General features: G+C 56.4%; 5 protein-coding genes and 1 non-coding gene across 6 annotated transcripts; 1 reads left to right on the top strand and 5 right to left on the bottom strand.

The window, feature by feature from the left end:
* Positions 1 to 2,867: 2,867 nt before the first annotated feature.
* On the top strand, positions 2,868 to 3,551 carry SLS55_002726 (uncharacterized protein; the record flags this gene model as incomplete). The annotated part of the gene is made up of 4 exons (XM_066774206.1): positions 2,868 to 2,993; positions 3,052 to 3,155; positions 3,219 to 3,489; positions 3,540 to 3,551. The coding sequence occupies 4 exons, from the start codon at positions 2,868 to 2,870 to the stop codon at positions 3,549 to 3,551; spliced, it is 513 nt and encodes a 170-aa protein (XP_066636773.1).
* Positions 3,552 to 5,089: 1,538 nt separating this feature from the next.
* SLS55_002725 (uncharacterized protein) lies at positions 5,090 to 7,001 on the bottom strand (the record flags this gene model as incomplete). The annotated part of the gene is made up of 7 exons (XM_066774205.1): positions 5,090 to 5,096; positions 5,478 to 5,600; positions 5,682 to 5,934; positions 6,028 to 6,370; positions 6,426 to 6,478; positions 6,547 to 6,764; positions 6,823 to 7,001. The coding sequence occupies 7 exons, from the start codon at positions 6,999 to 7,001 to the stop codon at positions 5,090 to 5,092; spliced, it is 1,176 nt and encodes a 391-aa protein (XP_066636772.1).
* Positions 7,002 to 8,352: 1,351 nt separating this feature from the next.
* On the bottom strand, positions 8,353 to 9,331 carry FPS1_4 (glycerol channel; the record flags this gene model as incomplete). Its single annotated transcript, XM_066774204.1, has 2 exons — positions 8,353 to 8,592; positions 8,708 to 9,331. The coding sequence occupies 2 exons, from the start codon at positions 9,329 to 9,331 to the stop codon at positions 8,353 to 8,355; spliced, it is 864 nt and encodes a 287-aa protein (XP_066636771.1).
* A 1,304-nt stretch (positions 9,332 to 10,635) lies between these two features.
* Positions 10,636 to 10,741, bottom strand: SLS55_002723. Its single transcript has one exon. It is a non-coding gene; the product is annotated as a tRNA-Val (tRNA).
* A 3,602-nt stretch (positions 10,742 to 14,343) lies between these two features.
* On the bottom strand, positions 14,344 to 15,516 carry SLS55_002722 (uncharacterized protein; the record flags this gene model as incomplete). The annotated part of the gene is made up of 2 exons (XM_066774203.1): positions 14,344 to 14,915; positions 15,000 to 15,516. The coding sequence occupies 2 exons, from the start codon at positions 15,514 to 15,516 to the stop codon at positions 14,344 to 14,346; spliced, it is 1,089 nt and encodes a 362-aa protein (XP_066636770.1).
* Positions 15,517 to 16,015: 499 nt separating this feature from the next.
* SLS55_002721 (uncharacterized protein) lies at positions 16,016 to 19,129 on the bottom strand (the record flags this gene model as incomplete). Its single annotated transcript, XM_066774202.1, has 4 exons — positions 16,016 to 17,680; positions 17,729 to 18,323; positions 18,508 to 18,668; positions 18,743 to 19,129. The coding sequence occupies 4 exons, from the start codon at positions 19,127 to 19,129 to the stop codon at positions 16,016 to 16,018; spliced, it is 2,808 nt and encodes a 935-aa protein (XP_066636769.1).
* Between the last annotated feature and the right edge of the window lie 780 nt (positions 19,130 to 19,909).

Genomic DNA, 19,909 nt, shown 5'->3' with positions numbered 1-19,909 from the left:
CATGCGTGCTCGGCTGGCTACCTTATCCCCGAAGGCCCCTCGGACTTAACGGCTATATATATGAACGAGGGAGAAGAAAGCGAGAGCATCGTCGACATACCCCAGAGTTATCGTAGATGTACGGCCCCGGATCCGGGCCGGACTCTACACGGCGCCACGGCGCGACGAAGATGTATCCGGGGGTGATCGCGGCCTCGTCGTAGATCGTGAGGTCGAGGGCAGGCGCGTTGATGTCGGGGCGCTGGAAAATGGGGATAGTCAGCCAGAGACGGGCATTGAGGAAAGAGCGTGTAGCCGGTCTCTCTCTCTCTTCTCTGGTTACTCACCGAGTAGAAGAATGATGTTGGTGCTGTGGCGTTGTCCTTCACTGCCCAGAGCCCGTAGCCTTCGGCGCATCCGGCCACGCAGAAGGCAATGAGCACGCTCAATGCCAACCTTGCATGAGCGGCGCCAGCCTGGGGTTTCCTCGTCATTGTCGCCGGGGATGCTTGATGTCGCTGAGTCTGGATTGTTGCAAGAAAGAAAGAAACCAGAAAACCACCACAAACTTCTCCCGGACTGCCGCGTGCAAGGTGAATTACAAGGAGGGGATGCAGGGCCAGGCGGCCAGGCCACTGCTGAAGAACGACCTTGATCCGCCGGCCGATATCGTATCAGCATGTAGCTAGCTCTGCCAAGTAGCAAACGACGACGAAAAAAAATCCTCCCGTCAAAGCGCGATAAATTTCATCTCCCCGCGGCAGACAGCCAGCTGGGTGCGGAACCATACAACTCTTGCTCGTACGGCTGCGCCGCCGCTGATCTTGCATCTTTGGAGAAATGTGTATCCGTATGACCGGGGTTTCTTCGCCGCAGAAGGATGAGCTGCCAAGATGTACGATGTGGACTTCATTGGCAGGAAGCAGATGGGGGCTGGAAGAGGTTGAGTGCCCCAGCAGCGAGCCAGATGCTGGCATCAGATAAGATGGCATCCACCTGACCAGTGTGCCCTTCGGCGGTATTGTTGACAATGAAGGCAGACTTGCAGGGGGTTTGTGATTGTCGGGTGTGAGGGGAGAGCTGGTATGGGGGGCGGGGGGCGGGGAGCGGGCGGGATGTGCCGCATCCAAGGGAAGGATGACCGGGCATGGAGGCAGTGGGTTGCATCAAAGGATCGTGCGCCAAAGGTTACACATGTGCGGATACAGTATCCGGTGCCAGCAGACGTAGGAGGCGAGGAAGCTTGGACGACTTGCAAGGGCGGCTGGCCGGACATCAGTCGGCGAAAGGTTGGGCTGCGAGCTCGGAGGGAATAGCTATGGTCGTTTTGCTGGACAGCATGGTAGTTTTTTTCTTTCGTATTTTCTTTTCCTTTTTAAAGAATATGGGTGGGATGTAGTGGCGAGTGTAAGCTACCAACCGTTTTGCACTGAGAGGCTTTGTGGGATAGATGCTGGGCTCCGTGCATTGTGTTTCGTTTCAACGGCTTCCAGAGAACTCCACGATATGCCAGTGGACAATTCTGATTATCGGTGACATTTTTCTGCTGTCACTTTCACAGAGACTGATCCCCTCTTGCATCGTGTCTCCGTCATCGTCCGTTTCACACTGTTGCATCGAGTTACAGCGTACGAGACAATCTCCCGAATAGCCGAGCGTCATGGACTCTCATACAGTGAAACCCTACCGATGCAATGCCCAATTTTTCAGTTTCCGCTACCTAGCGTCATTCGGCAAAGCGCATTTACAGTGTTGGTGTACCGAGATACGGGGACTTCCGGCTTGCAGATAATGCTAGAGAGAATAAAAGTGCGTCGGGAGATGCCCAACGGTATTCTCGACGCAAAGCGCGGGTAATATTTGAACCTTGCAATTGTTCAGAATGCATTGGAGGCAGACGCTCGGGCAAGCAAAGCTGGCCACGGGCAGCGAACCCACACGTAGGATCATGATTGCAGGAATAGAGCCCCCTTTCTGGTATGTAGTGGAGCGCTTAGCGCCGCAAATCATCAAGTACGAGGGAGCCAGAGATTGCTCCGGTAATATGATAGGCTAGAATCAAGAAAAAAGCAACTTCGTGCCAGGCATCGGATGTGGACACCCGAGGACAGGGGGACCTATCATCCTTGGGCTCGTAACTCGGATCAGATAATCCACGCCAAGCCGGCCGACTGCTTCGTCTTTGGTGCATTCCGCCGCCTTGGCGCGGCGCGAAGCCAAGAGTGCTCCGCTTATCAGATCAGAGAAGCATATCGTCTCCGATCGCGGTCAGCGGTGAGTGTGGCAAATTGAGGGCGCCCGGAAAAATTCTTGATGCCGGGATCGACCATTTGTTGAAGGGCAGAGAGTGGTGTGGGTGGTAGGCTGGCTTGGAATAGACACGGGTAGCAAAAAAAAAAAAGTGGGACGACCGAGAAGGTCCTCTGACTGCGCTAGTACAAGGGGGTCTAACATTTCCATGGAACTTCGCCGTCTCTAGAGCATTTTCTATCATGGCGTACCAAAATTGTAGGATACGAAGCATCCTGCGAGATCGGCTCCTGATCAATATGGACGCATAAAAACCCTATCTTGAGGAGGAAGTTGGTTGCTGGCAGATAGACGAGCCGGGCACACCTCTTCGTTCACTTCCAATCCGCTCATTTCGAAATGGCTCCGAAGCCTTATACCCGAAGGCCGAGGACCGACATCTTCACGCCGAATGATTCGGACATTGACCGCCGTCTATGTCGTCGCGTAGTTCCAATGCGTTTGCTCGCTCTTGGTCTCGGCCGGACGGGGACAGCTTGTTCGTAACCTTCTTGCCGCAAGACCTTCAGAAGCTAACAAAAGACCTCGCAGCTCTGAGGGAGGCATTGCAGATCCTGGGATTGGACCCGACCTATCACATGCTATGTGCAAGCGCAGAGAATCCTCCCGACTGCCTGCTGTGGTCCGAGGCCCTAGCCGCAAAGTATGACGGAGACGGCGTTTTCGAACAAGAGCAATGGGACCAGCTGTTAGGTCACTGCCAAGTAAGAGGGCCCCCGCACGGTACTCATCCGGTATAGACACTGCTGAATTTTGCGGAAGGCTGTCTGCGATTGGCCGGCAGTGGCCTTTTCTAAGGAGCTCATGGAGGCCTATCCGGATGCAAAAGTCTTACTGACCACGCGGGATGTCGACTCCTGGTACCAGTGAGTCCAACGCATGATCCCCGCTCCTTCTCAAGCCCATCTCGTTAACGCACAGCCGAACAGATCCACCCTCGGAACGGTGAACTGGCGCGCAAATGATCCGGAGCTCCGCATGCTCGCCAAATGGGACTGGGGCGCGAGCCAGTACTACCCGATGCTGCATAAGTTCTGGACGAATTTCTTCAGAGGAAGTTTCGAGAAGAACGGCAAGCAGGTCTTCAACGAGTACTATGCCGAGATGCGGGCCTTGGTCCCGCCCGAGAGGCTGCTCGAGTACCACATCAGTGAGGGCTGGGGGCCGCTTTGCGAGTTTTTGGACGTCCCTGTGCCGAAGGTACCATTCCCGCATGTCAATGACACGGGCGGATTCGTGGCACGGTGCAGGGCGAGGAATAGAGCACAGATGTACAATGTCATCTTTCGGGCAGCTGTCGTCGGAGGCGGTTGCATTGCAGGGATGTGGGCGTGTTACTTGACGTTGCATTAGTTGATCCCACTAGCTTTAGAGCAGAAACAGGAGACGACTTGTACGGCCGGTGGCGAGGGCGGTTGCATGGCATTAATCACGCAGGGAAAAATTGCCCACATAGGGCAGATGGCGAAGCCGACCACGGCCGCAGGGAGCGGATGGGAGAATGAACGTATCTCTCGATAATAGTGAATAACCCCTGATCCACGAAAACAACGACTTCGCAGCAAGAATAGATTCTTGGACGCAGGACTTCGAACCGCGCCGCAATCATTCCGCAACACGAGCCATACTACCCTCCCCACGGCCCACTGTCGCCGAACACCGGAGTATCGCCTTGGAAGCTTTGCGATACTACCATCTCTCTCAATGAGTACACTGTTGGTAGGTGCCATTGCCCAAATGGAGCGCTAAGTGCTTCTTCTCGGGTAGCTCAATACATCACCTGTCCACCTCTTCAGCATCCGTGCCTCGGCTTCTCTCAACACCGCACAGTGACCACGCAGATGCAGCCGAAAACCATGCCGCATTTTCAACCAAGCCTCACTCGAAAGCGAACTAGTCATCAAAGATACAGACCCACAGATGACAAGCCACCTCCGCTGACAGCTGCCAACGAACCTTCTAACTGTGCGCATCAACCGTGCCCCAGCGGCACACACAAACCCAAGCATTGGCAAAACCTAGATAGCAGCTGCAAAGCAAGTTCAAAGTAGAGAGAAGCGGATCACATAAGGAGAAGTAGTAAGAGGACGCGCTGCCGGAATTCCGGACGGTTGGACGGGCACACACTGAGATATATCGCCGGGTAATGTCAAGGTAGAGGTGCGGAATTTTCGGTCCTGGCGTCCATACCGGATATGTAGGCATCTTAGACATGGGAAATGCCATGGAATTGCTGGAAGCATTTAACAGGCGCCCGAACACGCCCAAAGTAGCAATCATTGATGGCACAGTATGGCACGAGACGGAGACGAGCGAGCTCTATATTGACAGGTCCTGTAAAGCAATGCTTCAACAACCAAAAAGCACGGGCACAGAAGATATCAATCCCCCGCGTGAGGGGCGCCGCAGGGCTTGCAGTCATTCGCAACCAGACAACGCGAACTCCTTTCCCAGCCCAGCCCCAGCCCAGTCCATCCCAGCCATGCCATCCACCTCCCTCCAACTCGCCCCACGCCCACGACGAACGACCACCACCACCACCACCACCACCGCCCACCTCAAGCCGTCCTCCCCCTCGTCCTCCTCACCTCCTTAACATTATAATCCCGCCACATAACCACACACGGCACGGTCAACACCAGTATCGCCGTGGCCGCAATACACATGCGCCTCTCCGCCACCCCATACGCCCAATTAACCGCCTCCCTCGTCTCACTTCCCCTCGCAAAACTCTTCTGCACGACCAAACTCGCATAAATCTTCCTAATCTGCTTCAGCGGCGCTCCAGGCAACGCCTCTCTCAGCAACTGCGGGAACGTATTAGTCCAAATGGCACCCGAGACCCCGGACCCAATGCCCGAGCCGAGATTGGTGAATAAAGCGAGCAGCGCCAGGCACACGGCGACGTTGGTGTGCTCGGCGGCGGCCATGACGGCCATTTGCTCGCAGACGACGAGGGTGCCGCCGGCGAGGGTCATGAGGACTTGGCACATGATGATGAGTTGGATGCGGATGTGCGGTTGGCGGTATTTTATCATGAGGCCGCCGGAGAGGATCATGAGGGGGGCGGCGATGAGGGCGAGCCATTTGAAGCGGTTGGTGTGGCGGACGAGGCTGTGGAAGGAAGGGGTTGGCGGGTCAGTTGGATTCTGGGTTGGAGGGAGGGTAGGGATGGTGGGTGGACGTACAATCCGACGGGGACGGCCCAGATGCAGGCGCCGATGCTGTAGATGCTGCCGATGTAGCCGGCTTCCGACACGGTCTGGTAGCTGACGACCTGCAGGAAGGACTGGAAGTAGGAGCTCCAGCAGCTGTTGTTGTGTCGAGGCTGGTGGTTAGCGGTGGGGGGTTGGTTACGCGGGGTGAGGGGTGAGGGACGGATGATCACGCACCTCGACGCGACGAATAGGACGCCGGATAGGATGCAGGCGAACATGACGGTGCGGTCGGTGAGGACGTGGAACGGGATGAACGACACGGGCGCGAAGAACCTCTCCCACACGACGAAGCCGATCAGGCAGAGCCCGCCGATGATGATCATGGCGATGATCATGCCCGACCGCCACTTGTTGGCTTGGTAGGTCGCCAGCGTCAAGGGGAGCAGGACGAGAGTCCAGCCCGCGATTAGGAGGACCAGCCCGACAACTGTTGCGATATATAGTAAGCTTCTCTTTCTCTCACTCATGTCGTCTACCCTTCTTCCATCAGGTCAACAGCAAGGCAAGAGGGATGTCTCACCGTCGAACTCAATAAAGTAGTACTTGGCACTCTCCGCCCACGTTCTATTCGACGTCGCCTTCTTGGTCAACCCGCGCGCCCTCGCCTTGTTACGCTGCATGATGAACAGCACGACCATGGGCAGCGAGACGATGGGGATGACGATGGCGAAGGTGGCGTAGCCCCAGCGCCAGGAGCTGTGCTCGAGGAACTGCTGGGCAGCCGCCGGCCCGGCGAAGGCGGTGGCGATGAACGGGGTCGAGGAGAAGGCGAACATCAGCGCTCGGTTGCGCAGAGACGACGTGTCGGCGATGAAGACGTCCAGCACGTACCCCATGCCGTTGTACCCAACGCGATAGAAGACCTGGTGTCCGTCCCTCGTTAGCTGATGGCGTGGGCGGGGTTGCTGTTGGACGTACCGCTGCCGCTGCGTAAGTCTCGACGTTTTGGCACACGGCCATGAGGATCAAGCCTTTTTTTGCGAGCGAGGTTAGTTTCTGTATTTGGTTCTAAGGCTTTGTTTCTGGTCCCGACACCTACCAATGGTGGCGATCAGCAACATCAGCAGGAAGCCTTCCGGCCGTCCCCAGACATCGATGATCTTGGCAACCGGCAGCCGCGACACGCCTCCGATGATGGAGGCGGCGACCTGGGTGGTGGTGAGGAGCGAATGCTTGCCGAACGAACTCGTCACGTAGGCCAGCAGGCTGCTGGACACCTCGGACATCATCGAGTTGGCGAAATAGACGATGAAGATCCTGCCCAAGCGGGTGAGTCGGCAGCCGCAGCGCACACGCAATAGGTAGGCACACTTACATGACGTAGGCGAGGACGAGGGTCGGCTTGCTCCAGGTCATGGTGATGGCCTCCATCTCCTCGACGCCGTGGAACATGTGGTTCTCACCCACAGCAGCCTCCTCAAGACCGGCTGCTGTCATGTCGCCCTCTGTCGGCTGCCTGTTCACCTCAATGTTTTTGGGCAAGGTGTCCGGCATGTTGATGTCGCCATCCTGGGTCGACGGAATGGGGTGGTCGGTCGACGGGGCGGCGGCAGCGGACGGGGCCGCGCCCGCCTTCTTACCAAAGAGCTGCTTGAGCATTGAGGATGGCGACGGAAGGCAGCCGCAGGGGAAGACGATAACGGTGAACAAGTTGTGCAAAAGGTGTAGCGGCTGGGCAAAAAGTGGCTAATATAAGAAAGGATTCACTCGCAGAGATTTCGTTTGACGAAACGGCCACCGACGCGTCTGCACTCACGTGTTCCGTCCAGCTTCGAGCCGGAGGCCGTCTTCGCAGCAGCCTCTACTCCGGGGCCGGATGATTGGTACCGAGAATAAGATAAAGGGCAGTATGTGCTTGCCACCGATCACCCTTGTACGGACGTAAAGGTCGAATAGACGTCTGGACGGCAAAGGCCGCTTCGCTTCTAGAAGCTACAAGGTGAGTTGTTTATACGTGTGACGCCTCGATCGGCGGCCGATGCCAGTTGCCCGATGTGGAGGTGAATCAGCGAACGGAAAAGTGGGGTTTGGTGCTGCCCGCGCCCGCGCCCACGCCGCACCTTGTTGCTTTCGCGTCTCGTTATAGCCGGGTTGCACTGCAAGGTAACATGATAGGATGCAGTGAGGGGAGCTGCCATTTCTTGTCTTATCAGATCAGCACTTGGCTGCGTTTCCCGCGGCTAAGCGGGACATGGGCGCCCCCCGGCATCGGCTGCTTGTCTTATCAGATGCATTGCAGTGCCCGCCTTGCTCGTATTGTTGTTCGGTGCCCTCCCGACATCTGCACGCAACCCTAAACCCCCGCCCATAATGCTGGCATCCACTCCTCCGTGTTCGGCAGAGGATAAACGCCCTAGCAACACATAAGGTCACCATTAGCGAGCCTTGGCGCCATGCAACGCTGCAGCAAGAATCTGTCTTGTCTTGCTGTTGTCTCGTCTCGGTAAATACGAGACGCATTCAGCCTGATCCAGCAGCCTGTTGCGCAAGAACGAAAAACAAAGGCGTGATCCCATATATCCTCTATAAATGTAACCACTATTCCATAACGCCTTCTAGATATCTCGCAGCCCGATCTTCGCCCCGCCATCTTCCAAACTCTTGATCGTTTCGAATTCCGCCAAAACAAATCTCCCACGCCTCCTCAACCGCAACATGAAGCCATGTCCATAGGCTCCTGTGGGATGGGTTCCTCCCAGTCTCAACACCCCACACGCAACTGCGCCTACCAGCCGAGCATGGATAGCACCAGATCCCACGTCATAAACGTTATAAAAAAAAAAAAATCAACGTTCCCTGCACCGAAGGCCTCTCTCTTTTTCTCTCTTCTCCTTGAGCTCATCACCTAGTCCAACAACCTCAGCGGGCCGTGGTGATCCGAGTTGACCTTGTCGGCGGCGTCGCGGACGACAGACCCCTCGCCCTCGTACAGGACGGCGTCGTAGACGACGGCGCCGCCCAGGCAGCCGACGATAGGCGCGAGCAGCGGGACGACGAAGTAGTAGTTGTCCGACGTGAAGACCTCGCGGCCGTACATGATGGCGGAGAAGACGCGCGGGCCGAAGTCGCGCGCGGGGTTGATGGCCTGAGAACACGACGGTCAGCGAAAAGAACCGTCGTCGGCGGGCAAACAAGGGGATCCCGGTCAGGGGGAGGGAGGGGGGATGGAGAGAAGCGAAAAAAAAAAAAAAAAAACATACATAACCAGTCTGCCACCCCATGGCCGCGCCAATCGCCACCATCAAGATAAACACCGACACCTGCGGCGCGCCGAACCTTGCGTTCGGGCCCTCAGCGATGCTCAGGACGCAAAACATCAGCACGCCCGACGCCAGCACCTCCTGGAGGACGGCCTCCCAATTCGACACCAGCAGCGCCGACGGATACGTCGCAAAAATCCCCGCCGAATGATGGCCCATGGGACTGATGATGCTCCCCCCGGGAATCGTGTACTCGGGGTCCCACGCCAGGATCGCGCTGCGGTAGCTGCCATACACGAGCGCCGCCCCGACGAAGGCGCCGGCGAACTGCGCGAGCAGTTTGCCGGGGACCTCGCGCCAGTGCTGGTGCGAGGGCCGCACGAGCGCCATGGCGAGGGTGACGGCGGGGTTGACGGTGGGGCTGGGGTCGGCGAGGTACGAGGTGAGCGAGACGGCGGCGGCCCAGGCGAGGTTGATGGAGAGCCAGGTGCCGTTGTGGAAGTCGGAGAGCAGGACCTGCGCGATGACGCCCTCGCCGATGAGGATGAGGAGCGCGGTGCCGAGGAATTCGGCGGCGTACGGCTTGAGGCCGCGGCGGGAGACTTTGGGGACTTTGAGGCCCATGGTGGTTGCGCGGGAGGGACGGGGTGTATGGGTGGTGGTGGTGGTGGTGGTGGTGGTGGTTGGTGGGATGGACGGATGGACGGATGGACCCTGGATTTCTTTTTTTATGTTGATCGCGTCTCGGTCTACCTACCCTGAGCTTCGAGAGACGCGTGGGGAGGCTAGGCTTCATGTAGATAAGAGTGCTGCACCGGGGCTATCTATCTGACGCTGGTTTGTGGCTTGCTTTGCTGTTTGGACTAGGCCAGCCACAAAGTGGGTCGGCGCCATCACGGTGGGTGATGGCAAGATATCTTTGCCAGGTTTCGCCTCACCGCTCGGCACAAACTCCATCAGATGGGATTCCGAGACCGAGGCGCGGCCGACCGATTGAGCTTCTTGCTGGGGCTGGCAGTGGGGGGAGGGAATGGAGACGGCAATGGCAGCTCTTGAGTGCTGTTGTTGATGGACACCGGCTGTGACGTCGTGACCCGATGGGCCGAATCGAAGGGCTTATCGATAACGGCGTGATGTCTGCTGAGCAGCGGCATGGTTTGCTTTGGTGGCCCGTCGGTGTGTTGTTCGATGATGCAGATGAAACCGATGTGCAGTGATGATCTCTCCGTCAAGTTTCAATCTGATAGAGTTCGGTCTCGAAACGTCTTGAAGAGTCAGTTCCTTTTCTTGCTTTTCTTCCTTTACTGGGCGTCGTTCACAACCGTAAGCACGAACAGAACAACTTTTGGTTCACTTGGCCTCATCAGTGCGAGATAAACACACATCGATGCGGTCCCGCTTCGTGATGTCTAATGCAGTTGAGTAAAGATGCGCATTGAAGAAGAAAAACGAGCAAACGGCCAGCCTGACTGTCTGTACGTCGGACGGAAACACGGCGTGTGCACTGCATAAGCTGCCGCAGATGCAATCATGTCAGACCATCGCTTCTAGGAAGCGACCGGTATCGATACGCTGTGATCTCACCAATTCATCGGCGTACATACAGCTGGCGTTGCGGGGGGCTGGGGACCCGAAAAAAAGCACATCACGAGCTGCTGCAAAGACTGCCAGCCGACAACGGCACCACGCATTTCCTCCCCCCGGAGCTGCTCTCTTTAGTGCCTGGTGCCTCGACATCCTCCCGGATCATCAGCAGGCCAAAATTGGCCTGTGAAAGGTCAGTTTCGATGGCCGGGACGTCCCAGACAAAAATGTCACGTGACCCGACGCACGGACCACATGGTGCGAAATTGGGAAAAATTTGCCTCAACCTTCTCCACACCACGAAAGCGCAAAAAGGAAGCGCGTCGCGCTGTCATATTGCTTGTTACGACGGCCGGGACTTGAACCCAGGACCTTCAGTGTTCTGGAGCGTTGCGTTAGACGCATTGCATCCTGTTAGACTGACGTGATAACCAACTACACCACCATCGCATTGATGAAAGAGAACTCGCTAATTTAGTAAATACCTTCAGAAAAGCTTGAACGATGCCACAGTCCCTGGGAAACACAATGGGAAGTCGTGGTGCTGGCGTGCGGACTTTTTGATAGAGCCAAGCGTGTGTGGTGGCGTTCGGCTATGTGTGACCGCTGCATTCTCCGCGGTCGGTTCGTTTCGTATTGTTCCAGCAGTGGTACGAATGGGCATTTACAGCACGCGTCTGGGCACATATGCATGACACATGAGGAAAGTACAGCAGGGGGCTTGCTTCTTTGTCTTGATACAGTTTTCGGGTGAGGGGAGTGCCGGACACGTGTTTACAGCCACTGAGCTGTGAGGGAGTACTGGAGAATCTGGACGTACCCGCGTCTTTTGTTTCAGCGAGCCCCAACTAAGCCCTGATGTCCAAGCTGCGGGACGAAACGTCATCAGTGCGCTTTCATGGACTCTGATACAGAGATTCGCACAGGGCTTATATTAGCGAGTGGAGAGAAGGTCCCGATTACTGTTTTCCTCGGCTACAGCTTTCTGCGGAGGACAGGTAGCAGAAATTGAAACCGGAGCGGGATCTCCTCGCCGTCCTCGGTCTACAATTATCGCTGCTGTTGTCATGTTGGCGAACAACATATACATCCCAAGCAACCTTTGCCTTAGTATTACGGTTTGAAGGGACCCACGAGAAGCTCTGGGTGCCGGCGGTTGCAAAACTTAAGATGGCCAAGCGGATGTAGGATCATTCCTGTGACCGACCCTTTTTCTGACATGTGGACTGTTCGTCTCGGTAATTGCAACAGTGAGGATGAGTCTTCAGCGTGTGTGAAGAAAGAGCAACAAGCTATGGTGGCTCTGTATAGTCATCTTCCTTTACCCTATTCACCATTCCAGGCAGACCATCAAAGACTCGCCAAAGACTGGATCGACACAATACAGAGATCATCTCAGACGCCATTTTGAGAAACAAAAACAACAAGAACAGCTGCGTAAGTAGCTCCCCCCACAAATATCTCGCCCGCAGATGCAGTGTTCGACATGGCCACGCTCGAAACGAAGCAGGCCGCAGCCACAAATATGATGACGAACTTCCACACAGCTCTTTGGACAATATTCAAGATGATGATGGGAACCAACAAAACCAGAATGGTCAGCGCAGCCACCAAACCTCTTGCAACCCGGAGAATGATGGGTTTCGAGATGGGGCTGGGGTATTTAGAACCTGTCAACTGAGAGACATCAGCCTCGTCAAGCCGTCTCACCGGCCAAAGCTACCTACCTTGTCCCGACAGAGATACATCCATGCCACGATCCGGTCGGCAACCGGCATGAACGTCTCCATTCCGCGACCGCCCCTCGTTACTCCGATGTACATCAGTTCCCGTACGCTTTCGTCTATGTAAGCCGTCTCGTCTTCATCGAACCGACCCTTTATCAGTCTATCCAGGTTTTCCAGGCTCTGGTCTTCGGGACCTGGCATGATCAACGCCCGGTGAGCTCTTTGAACGAATCCGTCTGCAAGTTCCATGAATCTACTGTCCATCATCTGGCTCGGGGCCTTCTGCTTCGGTGACGAGAAGATGGTGCGGGGTGCACTACTGACCGTACTGGAGAAGCGCGCGTTCCAGTTCCCAGATTTTCAGCTTTCTTCGGTGGTTTCGGTCCTTCGCAAAACTTCTGAGATATTCGTCGTAGCCTTCTCTTCTGTCCTGGGAGTCGATGGCGTCGAGTTCCTTTTCGAGGCGCATTATTTCCGTTTGCTTCGCAAGTATGACACGCATCCTTGCGCGCTTGAAGCGTCGGAAGACCTGCAGGCTTGAGTCCGTGGACATCTGAGCCGAGAATTTTGGATACCCCGCGGGGTATGCGTTTGCTTCTTGACCTGTACATGGGTTTAAAAGGAAAAACATGGAATAAGAAGTGTTGGGCCTTGAAACTGACCATCGTCATTTCCCTGCCTTTCATTCATTTTTCGTTCCCTCTGGCGATTCCGTTATACATGATCCGTGTTCGCGGGAAGCTACCAACCACGTTTTTATAGATGAAGTTAAAAGCCCAGTCTAGGACGTTGATGCAGGCCGTCGGGATTGGCACCTCGGCAATGATTGTCTTGTTCTGTTTCGGGTTGTGGCTGCAGGGCCTTGGGGGCCGACTCATCTCTTTCGCGGTCTTATCACTTCCAATCCTTGCCCTCACCAATAACGAGAGCGGATCAAGATGCACGACTAATCGTTCTGCATATTATAGCTACGTGGCCTTTTTACTGCAAGCCGATTACTCCGTAGGCGTCCAGCGATTTTGGTCGGCAGGCGTCTATAAATTTGTTGATTCTCGCTGCCGTTCTTGTACGCTATCACCAGCGAGCATCTCATAACGGATTCGCATATCCCTGAGAGGCGTTAGGGCGATATGGCTCCTAAAAATTTGAATAAAAATTTGAAGGCTTCGAGGGAACCTGAAAGTTCTTCCAAAAGGCGATATGATCACCATGCGGTAGCAAATTGCATTTCCTTCTTTGAGACCACTGGAACTCTATTTAACGTATCATCCCTAGGAACCAATATTTCATTCGGGGGCCGAGGTCTACTGGTTCGCTCAACCAGACAAGAAGTATGTCATCACAGACGTACCAGATATGGTACCCTGGGATTACGGAATTCGCGAAACGACAGCAGCTCCAGGTAAAACTCAGCATCACGTCCTGGCGGAAGAACTACTGCGTGAGGTAAGTGGCTGAAGGTTCTATGGCTCAGCTTATTTTTTTTTGGTTTGCGCCAGGCCAAGTAACGGTGTCCAGGGACCCGAGTACAAAGAGGGGGAAAGAGTGATGCTGAAGGGCTGGGAGAAAGACGAGAGAGAGTATTACGTCTCTCAGTCAAAGTTGGATGGAACGAATCGGACGTGGATCTACGATTTTCAGAACCAGCCCACACACGCCATCCCACAGTTTCTGTTGAAGCTATACACGGTACGGGTACCCGGACAAATAATGAACGAATAGACTGATCATCAAGTAGAAACCGCGATACGATAACGGCAGCGAAGTGCGGATTGGCAAAGCGTCGATAAGGGAAAAACTGTCACGCTCGAGGCGACCGCGACCGCCACCCGGGGTATATCGGCTCAAGAGAACAGTTTTCTCTTCGCAAGGAGAATGGATTTACGATCTGCAAAAGGTTGGAGAAGATGGAAAGCTAGAGGAAGCTGTACGTGAAGAAGACCTTAAACGTTGGGCAAAGGTGACTAATAAGTAACCATGTTTGCAAATCTTTATTTGTTTTTGCCTCACTTGCGCTCAAACGTTTGCATAAAAAAGGGGTTGAATCATCACGCATCACATTCCCATAGGGTGCTATCAATAAACCAGCCGTCCAAACTCATTTTTCTTCCCTTCACGTCCCGAGTCTCCCATCAGAGTGGTCCTTCTCCCATCATAGTGATCCTTCTACCATCTCATCTCAACAAGCCAGCGCTCTCGTTTCGTTAGGACGTTCGTTCCTCCCCACCCCATTCGTTCCAAGCCCCGGTCGGTTACAAAGCGCCGTTTGCGACCACTATTTTCTCACACGAGTTTTTAGTAAAAGTGGCCAGCAACAGCCACTACTTACAACTCGCTCTTGCCCTCGTCCTTCTGGCCGAACAGCTTCAAGATGTTTGTCCTGCTCGTGAGGTCGTCCACCTTCTCGGGGGCCAAGCCGCCCTTCTTCAGCATGCCCTCGAGGCGGGCAATCTCCTTCTGCGCGTAGCCCTCGTTGGCCGCGATCTTCTCGAACGCCTTGACGTAGTAATCCTTGTACTTACCCTGGGCCTCGGCCGCCACCTTCTTCGCCTCCTCGACGCCGTCCGCCCACTTGCCCTGGAACTGGTCGACAACAGTATTAAGCGCCTCGACGGTGCCGCCGAGCGAGTCGAGCCCGCCGCCGACGGCGCGGTGCGTGCCGGCCTTTTCGTTGAGGAAGGCGACGAAGGCGGCCTCGGACCGGCCGCCGCCGTACTCGATGGGCGCCGAGTTGCCCTTGGGGAAGAACTTGATGGTCGGGTACGACTTGACGCCCTGCTGCTGCGCCGTGGCCTTTGCGTTGGGGGCTTCGGCGTCGACCTTGGCGATGACGACGTCGGGCTCGAGCTTGAAGTCCTGGGCGAGCGTCTCGTAGATGGGGGCGAGGCTCTTGCAGTCTGGAGGGGGAGAAAAAGAAAACTGGTTAGCAATCTGAAAAAAGGAAAGAGTGGGAATGGAGAATGAACGGGAAAAGCACTCACGTCCACACCACGGCGCCGTAAACGCAACCAACACGTCCTTCTCGCTCCCCACCACCTCTCCAAACGACGCATCATCCAGCATGACGACCTCGCTCGGCGCCTTCGCCTTGGCCTTAGCCTTGACACCGCTCTTCTCCGCCACGAACGCCTGCAAGCTCTCAAGATCACGACCACCACTGTAGTCCTCGGGCTTGTCGGTCTTGCCGTCGAACCACTTGAGGGTCGGGAAGCCCGAGACGCCGAAGCGCTGGCCGAGCGACCGGTGCGCGTCGGCGTCGACCTTGGCGATCGTCACCTTCTTGTCCGCCGCCCACGCGTACGACGCGCCCAGCTCCTCGTACACGGGCGCCAGGTTCTTGCAGTGCCCGCACCACGGCGCGAAGAACTCGACCAGCGCCGGCTTGCCCGACTTCAGCACGATGTCGTCGAAGTTGTCCGGCGTGAGGTCGGCCACCTGGGCCGCGGCGGCGCCCAGCAGCGCGAGCCCGCTGAGGAGGGTGTTGACGAGGCGGACCATGGCGGTGGTGTCGTCTCAATCGATGGGAAAAGGTATATTCGGGCTTGTTTGATGGATTGGTCGGCGCTGATTTGACGATGGGACGATTGAAGATGGAGAAGTGAAGTGGTTTGGCAGGAAGAGTCAAACCTGAGAGAGAGTCGTGGACAGGTAGCTTCCGCCCAGGTGGCCAGCAGCAGCAGGCGCGGCGCAGCTCCGGTCGGACTTTGGTTGGTCCGGCCACGTTTCGTTCCCAAAGAGGAAATCAGCTCTCCGGCTTATCAATCACCCATTGAATAGTGTCGCCGCCATGACTCTCACCAGCGGATGATTCAAGCTCAATGTGTATTCGATTAATTCGCGTCAGCTTTGATTTCCAAGCTGGCCCCCATGTCTAGGCATCGTACAATCCAACCATCGACTAAAAGCTTATCCAAGTCAATCCTTCATCAATCAAAAATAACATGCATGTGTGTATCAAATCCAAGATCCAAAATCCAGATGGGCGAATGAATCGAAATCAAGATGCCGCCTTCCCGCAATTCGTGCAGACCAAAGTACGCGTCTTGCCCGAATCCTTTGTGTTGAACTTCCTGCACCCGCACTTCTTGCATTCCTTCCTTTCGTCTCCCCCTTCCACGCTGCTTTCCTCGCTGCTCAGCCTACTCACGTAGCTAGCCGTTTTGGTCAGCGACAGGGACGGTTGTAGTCTCGCATTCTCTAGCTGGCTACGCCAACCGTCCTTGTTATAATACGCGAATGATTTATCGCCATGCAGCCACATCGGATTGCTACTGCTCGACGGTAATGGCGGCTGCGACTGAGATGCCAGAGCCCCGCCTGACGTCTTCGGCCTTGGGGGAGAATCCGGTGCGTTGATTGACGGGGTGCTGTCTTTCGTCCGATGCGGTAACGGAGGCATGTCGGGAAGCTGCGCCTTTGATGACTTAGCTGATGAGGCCATGGAAGATTTGCTCGGAGATCCACTACGGTCACCCTTTCCTGATTTCCCGTCTTTGATGCTGCTCGAGCCCGATATATTCTGTCGCCACGATAAGATGCGATCCGTGCCCGTCGTCGCTGTTGTAGCCGTCGAATCGCTCCGCTTCTTGCTGCTTGCCCGCGTTTTGGTCGAATTGCTTCGCCGGACTCCAGATCCCGCTGTTCTTCGTGAAAACACCGACGATGTGTCCCAGTTGTCCGGTACGTTCTTACGCTTGCTATGTGCACAGTCTTGACGGAAAACCTTGATGTTGCCCTGGTAGTCTGCTGTCACGATAATCTGTCCATCGGGATGCGCCGAGCGTGCCATGTAAGCCGGTGTGCCCTCCGCCTTCTTTATGCTCTTGGGAGTTCCCTGTAAGCTACCAGCCTCGGACGCGTGTTTCGAAGATAGCGACTCCGTTCTGCTCACGAGGGTGACGGGCGGCGGGTTGCAGAGATCGTACACGGGGTCTTCGGAATTGCTGAGTAGTTGCCGTGTCTTTGTTGGAGCCAGGATGGCGCAAGTCGTTATGGCGTTGTGTGCGTCGAACATTTCGACCGGTCGCTGGTTCCTGTTTTCGCCCTCACCTGCTCCAGTAGACCAGATGTAAGCTCTGCGATCTTCGCTCCCACAGATGACATATGAGGCGTCATCACTGAAGCTCGCTCGTATTTGGCTGAAGTTGTTCTCTTGTCCGCGGAACTTGATCTCCAGGCCCTTGTCACGGAAGCTGTACAGCCGAATTCGCGAATCGTTACTGGAGATCAGCAGCTTAATGTCGCCAAGAGTCGCTCCAGCGCCCACGTGCATGGCCTGGATCCCTGTAATTTTGCTGCCCTTGGCGTTTTTGCCGCGCGATGACTTTACGTGGATCTGAGTTTGATATTTGAGGCCCTCCGTATCGTAGAACATACAGAGACCGCTGAGCGTCCCCGCGATCGCAGTCTTGCCATCCGGCGTGAAGGCGACGGCGGTGATCATCTCCGGTAACTGGTTCCAGAACGCGACGGTCTTATCGGGAATGCTCCAGAGACGCAGCTTGCTGTCAAGGGACCCGGCCAAGAAGAAGCGGTCATCCTTGGGGTGGAACTGAATGGACGGGACGAAGTCTGCGTGTTTGAAGGTGCACAGGCACTCGGAACGGCTGATGTGCCACAGGCGGACCGTCTTATCCATGGACGAAGATAGAAGAAAGTTGTTCTGTCGATGTTAGACTCCATCCCACGATGCCTGCTAGCGCCTACCTACCTTGCTCCAGCTCAGGTCCAAAATAGTGGACTCGTGGCCGATATATTCCCTATAGGGCTTGTTCTGGAACACGGGCGCGTTCACATGCAGTGCTTCCCCGTCCTTTTGGGTCCCTGCCTCGGAGATTTCATGCGCGGTTCGCTCGTCTGGGTTGGAGATGACAGCCCACACGCGGAGGACTCCGTCTTGACCGCCGGCGGCCATGTACTTGCCATCTTTGCTGAACTCCAGAGCCCAAACGGGCCGCTCGTTGACGTTGCTAGTCCGCGGGGGCGCGGTGGTGTTGTTCCTCACGCTGGCGCCAGAGCTCGAGGGCGGGCGCTCGTCTTGAGCGGGCGGTTGATTGGTGCGGAGCTGCTGGGCCAGGAAGGTGCGGTCGAACTCGCGTTCCTTTTTGAACTTGGAGCGGATCTTGATGTAGCCCGGGGGCTGGGGGTGGCGCGGCTGGTAGCCGATGCTACTGTCGATGGGTTGGGAGAAGAGTTCGGCGTCCATGCCTTCGGGTCTGGTGTCGCTCGCGGCATCATCGGGGAAGGATTCGTCCTCGTGCTTCTTTTTATTTCCAATGATGCGGCTCAGAAACGAGACTCCCTTCCTGTTTAAAATAGGGTGTCAGCCTGGCCTCAGCCCTGCGCTTACGTCTGACACGCCGAGCGGGGACGCCGCAATACAAGCAAGCCGCGCCAAGCCGTCTGTACAGGCGCGGAGAATATGCGTATTGTGGATATGAACGAGTACGACTAGCGCACGGGGTGGACGGTGCGGAGGGCTCGGCTCACTTCTTCGACGGGGCCAATGAGGCAGTATCGCTGCGGCTCGCGTCCCTGGGGCCCTGCGAGCCGTCGGCGGCAAAGGGGCGCGGGGTGGACGAGGCATCGTCGGCCGTGGGGCGGAGCTTCTGGAGCACCTCTTGCGAGGTCTGGGTGCGCTTGAAGATTTGCTGGTCGTGTGGCAGAGTGTCAGCTGCGCGCGCGTGCAGATCTCAATTGCCCGGGGACAGCGGCTTGCGCGCACCTGCGAAAGGGGGTCGATGGGCGCTCGGTCGACCTCGTCGTTATTACTATTGCCGCTGGCGTCGGAGGGAGGCTGGCCATTGCTGGCATGGGAAGCACCCGCCGGCGCGGATGTTGCGGCTACGCGCTGCGGCTTCGTCGGCGACGTCTTGCCGCTCGACCTGGATCGCACTGCGCTCGAGTCCCCGCCGTCAGCTCTCAATGCTCGCTCCCCACCGTCGCGGGGACGGGGCTGCCTCGTACCTGACACGGGCGTCACGCTGCGCTCCTCGTCGCTCACGTCGTGCGGCGACGGCGACGGCTCGTTCGACGCGGGCGACGCGCTCAGCGGCACCGAGTCGCGGCTCTGCGGGTCTGTAACGCGAATCTTGGGCAGTGCGTCGTGCATGGTGGTGTTGGCCTGTGTCCGGGTCTACCGAAGGGTGGATGCGACGCTCGAGCTCAGGCCTGCGACCTCCAGGCTCATAATGGGTGTTTCAGGGTGGCGAGAGCCGTTGCTGCCTGCGCTGCGTGGCCGTGGGCATGTCCTGCAGGCCGGGATGGTGATTGTGAGTCGTTGGTGGCTAATACGATGCAAATGACCGCAATTCCACGTTACATTGCGGCCGGTGTTTGGGTGGCTGGTCCCGCGACAACCAAAATGTGACGTAGGCCGCCAGCGCCGCCGCTTGCTTGCTGGCCCTCTCTGGCGCGCCACCGTTCGTCGTCTCGCACAAACATCACGGATCCACTCGCACCGCCCCAACACCAACACTCTCCAACAACCCCTTCGCACAGCCCGCCGCTCCTCGCATACGCCGTGCTCACCCTTGCGACTCGCCTTGGCCCCGTCTCCCATGTCTGTCTGAGCTGTCTCTGAATCCCTTCGCTTGCCCGTCACGCGACCGTCACTGTGCATCGTTGTTTCCGATCCATGTGTCAATTGTGGTATCTACGTTATGGCGGCCATCGACCGCGCCAATCATTATCCTAAATGAAGCAAACTCCAAGCATGCCTGTCCTGCTGCTTTCCATGAACGCCAGAGTGTGTCCCCCCGAATGTCGTGAAGAAGTTGAGATGAATGCATGCGCTGCCGCGCGCATGCCCGGCTCTAGTGCCCCCAATGCTGCCCGCGTCCTGCCGGTCAAGAAGTAAATGCGAACATCGAAGCGGAGAACCCGTATAAGG

This window comes from Diplodia seriata, assembly GCF_021436955.1.
Source record: "Diplodia seriata strain FDS-637 chromosome Unknown scaffold_2, whole genome shotgun sequence".
NCBI classification, from domain to species: Eukaryota; Fungi; Ascomycota; class Dothideomycetes; order Botryosphaeriales; family Botryosphaeriaceae; genus Diplodia; species Diplodia seriata.
The sequence above is the reverse complement of the archived record's forward strand: the minus strand, read 5'-3'. Positions and strand labels throughout refer to the sequence as shown.